Source organism: Bidens hawaiensis, unplaced genomic scaffold (genome assembly GCF_021521415.1).
Source record: "Bidens hawaiensis isolate Kalapana, Puna unplaced genomic scaffold, B.hawaiensis_p1.1 tig00004931_1, whole genome shotgun sequence".
Taxonomy (NCBI): domain Eukaryota; kingdom Viridiplantae; phylum Streptophyta; class Magnoliopsida; order Asterales; family Asteraceae; genus Bidens; species Bidens hawaiensis.
Window position 1 is genome coordinate 271479 of NW_027491311.1, and position 12161 is coordinate 283639.

Genomic DNA, 12161 nt, shown 5'->3' on the forward strand with positions numbered 1-12161 from the left:
GGATACAACTTCTTCTCCAGCCAAGAACAGCAAGAAAACCTAAGGTAAGAGCTTAAAAAGTAGCTTTTGAAATTGTTTAAACTTGTTTAATACCATAAAAACATGTCTTGGTTACTAAAAATCATTCATAACCGTGTAAAAATCCTAAAAATGGTCCATAAACATGTTTTGATCATACACATGGTAAGGAACCTGTTTTGATAGTTTTTTTTGGCCATAAACACGGATTAAAGGGTTGAGACGATGTTTTTACGGTTCAAAGTTCGTTTTTGTGCACTAGCCGAAACCCTAACTTAAGGGCTGTAATGTTGATGAAATATCGCTTGGTTTGTGATATAGGACTTGTACCTAGCTTGCTTAGAAGCACAAGAACCTGAAAACTTGATTAAAAGGTCGGAAACGAGCCAAACCCGCTAAGGTAATGCCGAAACACTCGCTTACGGGCTATTTAGGTTAAGGTTGTGATGTGCATATTTTTAGGACTTTAAATTTTTCAGAGACATCAGGGACTATGTCAATGAGTCCCTGTTCAAATTTGGTAATTTTTTGACCATCCGAGAATATTTGGCGAATTTATTACCGAATTGGGACGTTTATTTGGGAAAAATAGCTAAAATACTTCAAAAATTATGAAAATTTTCTGGAAACTCAGATTTGATGTATTTTGATCACATATGAATTTTGGAATCATTTGGAGAAGTTTAAAGGTGTTTTGTTTATTTGCGTTCGTGTGAATTTTTACAGCCGAATTTGGGCCGAAAAGAATATTGCACGAGCTTTTTACATTCTGGAATTGATACAGACTGATTTGGGACATGATTTGAGTATTCAGGAATTTTTGTGGAATTTTTGGAAATTGTTTGGGGTAAACGGACGATTTTCAGGCGAAATATAGCTGATAAAATGAATTTTTATAAATTAATAAATCAGTAAATAAATTCCAGAAATATTTTTATAAAAATTTAAATATTTTAATTGATAAGTGGTTAAATTTTCATAATTTAATGATTAACGGTTAATTAATTATGCTAATTTGAATATTAAACAAATTCAGTTTTTATAACAACCGGCAAGTTCGCGACTAGTGAACCTGCGGGAAAAATCAAAACACCAAGAGTGATCAAAAATCATATTTTTGGAATAATTAAGTACAAATGAACTTTTCTATGAGAAACCTGGATAATCCGGGTGGATTGTGCGCGTTTCTTCTTAAAACAAACTGAATAAACGGAAACGGGCCCCGTGGCTAATCCGGGACCCCAGTATGTGATCCTTCTTTATAACTTAATCATTTTATTAACCAATACATTTACCCAAGCTTATTTTCCCATAACTGCTTTCTGAACGCGTAAACGAACAACTTGGCCCAGCTGGGAAAACGGGAACCTGAGCCAAGTTCAGTTTTAAGTATTAGACATTGAACAACATCACAACCTAAGCCTATTGCCACTTTCTGGGTATTCCAACTATACCCAGATTAGTTATACAGGCCAGTTTAGTGTTGAGATTATAATAATATTAAAGTATTAATATTATTATAATATTGATTATAGGAACTACTGATAGCGGACCGAACAAACCACGAGCCGATACAGTTCTGATTATCTACTAAACCGTGAGTTTCATGACCCCACTTTTAAAATGTTTTACGAACTTTTTGGGTGAAAAGCATGTTTGATTACATATACATACCTGAAACATGTACTGATGTGAATTATCTAAGTGCTAACACACGAAAGTCCCCACGATCACAGTGATTAACTTCGAGCCGGTGGCTTGTGAATAGTACTATTGGTTTGACAAACCCAAACGGAATCGGCCTGGTTGCCGTGTCACATAGCGCCGTTTGCACATGACCATATTTATACAAACAGGCTATGTAGTGTTAGACATAGCTACCGGGGCATGTTGTGGGCGGAAAGGGGCCATAGTGGTTGATGGAGCGTGGGAAATGGATGCACGCAACACATACAGTCAAGGCTTCACTGTAGCTCAGCATAATTACATCACATACATCATTTACATACATACGTACTTATTTCATGATTACAAGTGTTGACTTGTGAACACTCATTACTGTTTTCTTGAAACTCGTGAAACTCACAAACTCTAGTAGTTGACCCGTTTTAAACTGCTTTTCAGGTGTACCTAAATTAGAATGATTTGGTGATCTGTTAATTGCCCAAGGTGTGCGGTTGATGCTATGTGAATAGAGGCAAGGATGTTAGTAGTAAGAACGTTTAGTTAACGAACTAGTTTTGTTTGTACCACCTAGACTGTAAAACAATGATAGAATGAAGAAATGTAATATAATGTAAATTAGTTTGTAATATTTCTTTATAAACAATGTGTTGATACCAGAGGTGTCTGTTACATTCCCGTTTTACGCTTCCGCATTGTGCTAGTCGGGGTGTGACATGTTTACTGCTTGTCAGCGTTGAGCAATATTAATTACTAACTTATTTGCTCAACTAACCCACAATATAAACTATGTCAGTCCCTATGCTAATCATAACATACATCAACCATTCATAAGCTTGACACTTGGATCTATGGTAGTATTTACAGGAGAACAATTGAAATGTTTAAATTTCTTCTAACACTTTCTCAATATAATGATACTATGTCATGGTTCTGTCATTGTTACTCCTTTTAATCCTTATACCAAGGATCACATATGCTTCCCCCATATCCTTTATTTCATAATTAGAAAACAATAATTTTATATGCCTAGTGAAGGCATGCTATGAAAATCCCATAAGTCTAACTGAACGAGTTAATTCTCATGTATGAAATTTCATTTTATGCATATCAAAAGCAGATATTTAAATCATCTTAGGCATATCTTTCATTCTAAATAATTCACATGACCTAATCTGGTATGTTATATAAACATAATCTACCATGTTTTAAAATGATGGTGACATACAAACAGATTCAATAATAAACGATACATTAATATTAAGTTTAAAAATTTCCTTACACAAATATCCAAATCCAAAAGATTTCATGTTGAGATAAGACAAACTTATCCGACTCATTAACCTGTTTAAAACCATAGCTAGTTAAAACAATCCCAAACATGAGACTCTTTCAAATCCTTGGAACATACAACACATAATCCAAAGCAAATGTTTTACATGAGTATATACAAGTCTAACTTTTAAATTTCCCATCCTAAGTACAGATCCATCTTCAACTTGTTCAAATTCTTCAAACCATTTCAGATCCTTGCATACTTGACTTATAGCACTCGAGTCTACCCACCATGCAAACATGTCATCCTGTACATAAAAGGAATAAGATATAAACCACAAATAATTCTTCACTGAATTGTTTTTAAAACCATTAGACTTTTCAAGTCCAATAACAAACCCGAAGATCGAGTTTCATTTATTTCACACCTCTAAGGGTTTCCCAACTTGTATACTTCTAATGAGTTATTATTACCTGGGTCGTGGCCCATTAACCTATGTGTGTACTATAACACCCCAGTTAAAGCGGAAATGCCCGAATGTGACGTACAGATTGTTCAAAACACATGTGACACTATTAAGTGACAATATTATCATTAATGGGTTTAAACATCATATACACAAGTTTGTAAACAAGAAATACAAGGAAATATAAATACAACTAAACACTTTGTCCATTTTTTTATATATCCTAAGTTTAGTGTCTTCTCAAAGTATCATCCTCTAATGCTTGTACCTGTAGCATATATATAAAATACGGTCAACTAACTTAATAGTTGGTGAGTTCACACAAGTTTTTAATAAGTACGTAAAAACCATGCAATTCCATGAGACCTGTGATAATTAAACTACTTCGCATGCAATGCCCTTTCCAGTCGGTAACAACCAATGTACTCGAATCGAGGGTCCCTTTTCCACTCATAACAAAATGGTACTGAGTGCAAAGGGGGACGTATGATCATACTTATTGAGGCAACCGTGAGCTGAGCAAATAATCAAGTAAGCACGTAAACACACAAGTCCATGATATGAATCGCAGTTTTGTAAACGAATATAGCATATACAGTTGAGTTGGATAGGATATATATGCTACCCCCAAAATGTAAAAATGTTTAAAAAGGGGGTGTGAGAAACTCACCTTGAAATTGAAGATAACTTGAAATATAAACCGAAAGCACAATATCAACACCGAAGCAACCGAACTTCAAGAACTATAACTAAAAAAAAAACGAAATCTAACTAACGGAATTATAAGAGTTTAATATTTTGGTTAAAGGGCCATTATTTTAATATATTTTATTAGCATTTTATAATATGTTATTATTTTTAAGTTTTAACGTTTTAAATTAATTAAATATTAATTTAACTAACATGGGAATTTTATTATTAATATAAGAATTCTAACGTTGATGGAGCGTCAATTTTAAAGGTTAAACTTTGTCTGAAAAACGTTAGTGTAATATAAAGATTAACAAGCTAGAATCTTATAGTTAACAAATGGAATAATATTAATGACTTTATATTATTTAATTATGAGTTTATTACTAAATGAGAATTATATTATTTACAAAGCATGAGTTTTATCGATATTTTTTTTCCCGAACATCATTTGTTTAGCGTATGAAAGGATACTAACAAAGTGTGAAATTAATTAATATAATATTAGAGGGTTTTCACGACACTTAACGATTATAAAACAAAACAAAAGTTGTTTTATTTGAATGAAAATTGGTAAAAATAAGTTTGAGTATTATATTATTTGTAGTCATAAATTCTATCAGTCTAAGATTTGTCATGAATGCGCTATTTAATATATTCTAGGCATTAATGAAAAAAGAAAAAAAAATAATAATAAATGTTACAATATTAAAGGTTTGTCGTGAATCGAAATCGAGTATGAAAAAGTTGGTTTTTAGATGCATAAAACGATAAAATATAATTTCTAATAAATTTTATTTAGATTAAAACAATTTTATTTAATTTATAACAATTGTAACAATTTAATTTGTTTATCACGAAATATGATAAATAAAAAAAATGAAGTTTAAAAACGTGCTGAAGTATAGCTTAGACTATCAGGCATAAACCAATTGGACCAGATTACATCTTTGGTAAAGTAACATAAACGGAAGTTTATAACTCGTTATCCATGGTCATCTTCTTTACATTCAACCCTAGATTTCAATTAGATTAGATTGCTCCATGTTTGTCAATTTTATGTTAGGGGTTTCAATTGTCACCCAAAAACTAACAAAATTCATATGCTAGTTACCTGGAAAGATCTTTGGTTGATGGAGAATGATACTCGCCGGAAAACGGATTTTAAATGGAGAATTTCGTGATATATAGATTATGTTAGATGTTCATCTTCTTTACATTCAACCCTAGATTTCAATTCGATTAGATTGCTCCATGTTTGTCAATTTTATGTTAGGGGTTTTAATTGTCACCCAAAAACTAACAAAATCCATATGCTAGTTACCTGGAAAGATCTTTGGTTGGTGGGAAACGAGACTCACCGGAAAACGGATTTTAAATGGAGAATTTCGTGATATATAGATTATGTTAGATGAGATTGAAGGTTGGTACGAGTTTAGATTGAGGTTAGCGGCCTATATATACTACCAATTGAAACGATTAGTGTTTAATTGATGTTAATTGCGTTTCCATAAATTCGGCCGACGGTTTACGAAGTCTACGGATCAATTAACTCGTGTTTGAATGCTATAATACGTTATGGGCGAGGATTACTATATGTTATTGAAGATTTAAGCCGTTACAACAATCAATTTGGTCAAAACGCGAGTAAAACGGGTTATTGGGGATCGCCGGAAAATGTCGCCGCCACCGGTGGTCTATTGCCGGAAAAACGGGCTGAACAGGGGCTGGTAGTTGGTTTAATATAATAATAATTTAATTTAAATAAATTTTCATTTTTGACCCCTACACTTTAAAGTTTGATTTAAAATAGATTATAAATTATAATTGCATTATAGACCTTGTACTTTGGAATACATTTAAAAGTGGAATAATAGTTATAAAATTTGGATGATTTTTATACTATACCACATAGTTTGAGGATTGTTTAAATTGCAACTTAAATTCTCAGAGTTTCGATATTGAACAAAGTGAATAATATACGAATGAACGACATCATCGAGGAAATTTATTAATGAGGAATAATAAATAAAATACATCGAAACGAATTTGAGGAATATATATTTATAACAAAACCGAAAATTTGGAATGGGTCGGGTTTTCGGGTTTGAAAAGTAACGAATGCTACATGATTCACAACTTTTAAAAATTTAACGAATTTGAGGAACATATATTTATAACAAAACCGAAAATTTGGAATGGGTCGGGTTTTCGGGTTTGAAAAGTAACGAATGCTACATGATTCACAACTTTTAAAAATTTCGTCCCGAAATTTAAATAAAAATAAAATTTTACAAGAAAACAACTAATATATGGAGTTGTTTAAAAGTTTGGTTTATTGGATTTTAATAATCCCTATTGACTGGTATTGGCCGATAATAATCCTTATTCATTTTATCATCACTGACGGTCCCAAATTTAAAAAAGTTGGCCCCCAATGGTCCCCGATTAAATATGACTTAACGGCGTTATACTTTTTTCCGGATTTCAAACTAATGTTTTAGGGCTTTTGATCAGAATGAGGATACAAATCGATTGATGTAAACTTAGCTCGAAACGGTGATCCAGACAACTTGATTTTTGTTAATTGTAAGTTCAAAAGCATTATTTCATCGTTTTAGAGCACTGTTTCGAACGAAGTTTTACATCAATCGACTCGTATCATCCTTCCGATCAAAAGCCCAAAAACATTAGTTTGAAATTCGGGAAAAAGTATAAAAAAGTATAACGTCGTTAAGACATTTTTAATGGGGAGTCATTAGGGGTAAACTTTTTTAAATTTGGGACCGCCAGTGATGATAAAACAAATATGGATTATTATCGGCAAATACTATTCAAATAATTTATTATTGAAGTCTAGTACACCATAAAATTATTATCTTAATATAAATAACAAAACCTAATTATAACACAAGTCTACCCTCCTTCCTAGTTGAAATCAAAGAAGCAGAAAACTCAGACGCAATAATAATGGCTACAAAGAAGAGAGATGAAGCTGAAGCCGAAACCCATTCCTCCAACGGCGGCTCTCACGACAAGAGAAAGAAGAGAAAACATAAAACACGAGACAAACAACACAACAACGTTTTAGTCGACAGTGACGATGTTTCACCTCGGACTGTCACCATCGCTCTTCCTGGCTCCATAATCGACAATACCCAGTCATTCGAGCTCGCTACTCGGGTGATAAACCATTTCAATCTGATCCCATGTGTTCATTTTTTGTTGCAAATGAATACCCATTTTGCACACCAACTGTTCGACGATTTGCCTCACTGAAAGAAGCTGAAAATCTTTATGTTTTATTTAGTAAAGTTAACATTTTTATGATTTGCTATTGTTATATTGGTGTGCAGCTAGCTGGCCAAATCGCTCGTGCCGCGACCATTTTCCGAATTGATGAGGTGAAAATTTTAGTTATGCTTTGTTTTGATTAGTTGAATATGATTGTAGAATGTTATTGGATTGAGCTAGATTAAAAAGCCCTCAATTCTTGCAGTGAGGGCCAATATATGCGCTTCTAGTTTCTAGGCCCTCGCTTCTTGAGGTTGATGAAACCTCTATTAGTATTATATTTCTCATAAATAATATATTCTATTTACTTTTATATAATTACGTTTTTTTTTTCTTAGACCTCACTTTTTTTGCGCCCTGCGTCTAGCCCCAGTTGGTAGGGCTGTCAATTGTCATAACATGTTGGGCACGACACGATAAGACACGGTGACCTGTGGTACTAAATACGAGCACGACACGATAACTAATTGTGTCATTTTTTCCAAACACGAACCTGTTATAATACACGTATAATACATGTGTAATGTAACAAAAATTTTCAAAACAAGCATAAAAGTCTTAATTAATATATAATCCATAACATATTTAAGACACAAAGCCACAATCCTTAACATTTACGAAACAAAAAACCATAGAAATAACTTATAACATACATTAAAAATATAATAACAGGTTCTGACGGACATGAGTGAAATGTCGTATACAAGCATGACTTTAGGTTTAGGACTTTAGGAGTGTATATCAATCAATCAATCATATCAATCAATCATGCCCAGTAAAATCCCACCGACAGCAAAGCTATAAGTAGGGTCTGGGGAGGGTGGGATGTAGGCACACCGTACCTCTATCCAAAGGAATAAAGAGGTGGCTTCCAGAGAGACCCTCGGCTTTAAGTACATGTGTATGAAGCAAAATAAAGGAAATCAAAGTTTAACAATTATATAAAAACTACTACTAATTATAATAATATTAATAATAAGATCACAGTTTAACAGCTATATAAAAGCTAATAATAATTATAATAATAATAATAATATATGTAAGGGAAATACCATTATGGTATGTGACCTAAATAAGTTAAGTCTAAGCCCTAAGGTATTCAATTCTCTCTAAAAATCCTTAACTTTAATTCTACTTCTCCACGAATTCCTATCCTCAACCATGTCCTCGGAGAGGTTTAGGTCTATCAAATCATGCCTAATCCTCTCATCCCAAGTCAATTTCGGTCGTCCTCTACCCCTCCTCCCCTCTATAGTAATGTTTTCTACGGATCTAACAGGATTCGTCGTCTGTCTTCTCTTTACATGTCCAAACCATCTCAATCTCCACTCTCTTATCTTGTCTGCTATGTTCGCCACCCCTAATCTCTCGCGAAACACACCGTTTCTTATTCGGTCTAGCCTTGTGTGCCCACACATCCAACGTAGCATTCTCATTTCTGCTACCTCCATCTTCCGCACTTGTGCTTTCTTGATGGCCCAACAATCTGTTCCATATAGCATTGCAGGTCTAACTGCCACCCTATAGAATTTTCCCTTTAGTTTAACTTTAGGAGTGTATATTTATTTATATTTTTAAATTAAAAATTTACACAGGTTACTAACAGGTTAACAGGTCTTTAAGTTGTTAGGACATGAATTTTAATATGCCCTAAATAGGTCGACTTGCTTAAGGCACGAAACCTGTTAAGCTCAAACCCGAACCTGTTAAAACCCATGTCGTGTCGTGTTAACAGGTTCATGTCATAAGTTGACAGCCCTAGGCCAGGCGAGGCCTATGCACCTTGAGTGCACCTAGCGCCTTTGATAGCCATGAACTACAGAACTAGACTAGAAAATTGATTTATTAGTTGAATATAATTGTAGCATATTACTTGTGTAGACGATGATGATTTGGCCATTTGTTTATAGGTGGTCATATTTGATAACCAAAGCGATTTATTGAGTGACTCAGATGTGACAGCTAAGGACACTTCGGATGAAAACGAGAGCGGCTCCGCTTTCTTGATAAGGATCTTGAAGTATCTGGAGACACCACAATATCTCAGAAAGGCTCTTTTCCAAAGACATAACAGCTTAAGATTTGTGGTGTGAACCTAATGTGTTTATAAAATATTATTTAGCATTAAATGGTTCAGTGTTTTAAGCTTTTTTGTGGCATTTTGTAGGGTTTGCTGCCACCGCTTGATGCGCCACATCATCTTCGAAAGCATGAATGGGGCCCATATAGAGAAGGTTGTTTTTCCTTGATTTAAATGAATTATGATAGTAAAAAATGACATTTCTTGAAGTAAAATTTGGTAATTACTATGTTTATTACATAATAGGTGTCACGCTCAGTCAACAAGCTCCAAGTTCTGGCAGCACGCTTGTGGATGTGGGGCTTAGTAAGGTATGCATTTGATTAGTATCTGCATGTTATACTAATCTTGTTACATACTTAAATGCATCTACCATCTGGTATCAGTACTAAAGGACTACATAGATCTTACTAATGCATTTTTGGATATAATTTTTTAAATGTGCATACACAAAAACCTAGAAGTCACCCTAACGTTGACTATAGTTTACGGACACCAGGGGGGCTCTTTTGCATTTACCTACTCTTAGTAAATTACCTTAATAATACAGCTTTTTCCCTCACTAACATGATGCAATTAGCAATAGTAAATGAAGGTATTGGCTGCTTTTCATCATCTTTGTTACAGCTGTTATCAAGCAATATTATCACAAGAAACTTAACTTTTTATATCCCCATGTTGCAAAAAGCATAAAAGAAAGCTTGATTTAACCTTGTATACTGTGCTAAGTTTTGGAAGGAAACATATATGATACTGGCATTGTAGATAAAAAGTTGACACAGGTCTTTGTTTTGAGGACAGTGTAGAACTAATTGAATGATATCATCTACACATACACACATGGGCCGGTGTATACATTTTATTATGCATGACTCTATAACATTTGGAAGAACATGAATATGAGAATTGGCTGTTATAAACCTAGAAAAAATCTCCCCAAATTTGATATAAAATAGGGAGGCTCTTGATATTTAAACTATTGGGTTGGGGCTGGGTGGTCTTTTGCTTCCTTCTTAGTAGTTGAGGTTATGTTTTTATTTTTTAATTGTAACAAACAAATTAAGTCATTCACATTTGGCCACTTCAGATGTTGGATTTTTTAATTGTTCCTTAATTGTCTATGACAAATTGCTTTGACTTTTTTAAATAAAACAAGAACTACGCTTCACTCCTGATTCTAGGCATGCCTAGCAAATAATATATCTAGACCACCACATTTTGGATTGGTAGAGCTCTTTATATGTTTTGTTTTAATGAAGAGCATTCCTCCTTGCAGAATGTGGTGATTGATCAAGCACTTGAGCCTGGAACAAGAGTGACTGTAGCCATGGGAACTGATCGCCAACTGGATGGTATTTATGAATTTTTTTTAGATATACCAATGTGTCGTATAAAATCACACTTTTTTTCTAGCAGTGATGTGAAGGTGCTGAATTTTGTCTGATTTTGTAGATGAGCCACGTCTGGTTGTGTCATCATCCAAACCTAGGGAAGATGGAATGTATTGGGGCTATAAAGTAAGATACGCTGCCAATATCAGTTCGGTACTTAAAAGGTGCCCATATAAGGTACCCATTTTCTTTATTGAATATGTTATTATTTTCTTCCTCATCAGGTTTCTTTCATCTTCATTATATCGTTATCGTTATTGTTATTGTTATTGTTATTGTTATTGTTATCATCTAGGGTGGGTATGATTATCTCATTGGTACCTCAGAGCATGGTCATGTTGTCAAGTCATCCGAGCTTCAGTTACCATCTTTCAGGTATAATTAATTATTATAATTACTTAAATATTGTGAAACATTAATTCTATTTAGTTTCAATGAAGTAGAACTGAACTGACTTGTTTACATTTGATAGGCATCTGTTGATTGCTTTCGGTGGACTTGCGGGGTTGGAAGAGTGCATTGAAGAAGACAAAAATTTCAAGGTCTTGTTGGGACGCATGCTTTACTTAATCTTGAACTTTTATTTATTGATCCTTAGCGCATGACTTGAAATATTAATGATAAAAACTGATTATTACAGGGAAAAGATCCACGCGAAGTATTTAGTACGTATTTGAACATATGCCCTCATCAAGGTAGCCGAACAATTCGAACAGAGGTATGATTTATTTATTATTAATTAATTTTTGTTGGGAATTTGTATTGATTGTCATTACAAACAGGAAGCAGTCTTCATTTGTCTTCAATATTTTCAAGAACCAATTGATCGTGTATTGAAAGCGTAGATGCAATTAGTGGCCCCTTTGTTTTGGCCTGAATCTTTGTTTTCTTTCTGACCTGGTTCATTTTAAGATATTTGATGTAATACATGCTGTCTCCTTTTGTTTTGTTATAACTTAAAATATATAATATGGTAACTTCATGGAATAGTAACCAACTTTTAAAATTGTTACAATTAGGTCACTCAATCTAAAAGTGTTTCAATTAGATCACTTAACTCTCATGTTTGATTAAATTAAAGGTTTTAACATGTTTTTTTAGTATTTTTCTTTTTTGTTTCATATAGGAAATCTTTTTATCTTTTTTTTAAGTTGACGCTGAGTGGCGACGTGAATTTTATTTTTTATTTTTAAATATTAATATAGTTAATGTTTTTTTTACTTTTTTTAAATTTAATTACATATATTGCAAATTCCGACCCCC

The 12161-nt window shown here is 33.4% G+C and overlaps 1 protein-coding gene across 1 annotated transcript; it reads left to right on the forward strand.

The window, feature by feature from the left end:
* The first annotated feature begins 7101 nt into the window (after nucleotides 1-7101).
* Nucleotides 7102-11861, forward strand: LOC143628349 (uncharacterized). Its single transcript, XM_077097968.1, has 11 exons — nucleotides 7102-7316; nucleotides 7490-7537; nucleotides 9338-9514; nucleotides 9595-9661; nucleotides 9754-9818; nucleotides 10784-10859; nucleotides 10960-11075; nucleotides 11194-11273; nucleotides 11371-11440; nucleotides 11539-11616; nucleotides 11681-11861. Exons 1-11 carry the CDS (start codon nucleotides 7104-7106, stop codon nucleotides 11741-11743), a joined length of 1053 nt encoding a protein of 350 aa, XP_076954083.1. The 5' UTR covers nucleotides 7102-7103; the 3' UTR covers nucleotides 11744-11861.
* The last annotated feature ends 300 nt before the right edge of the window (nucleotides 11862-12161 follow it).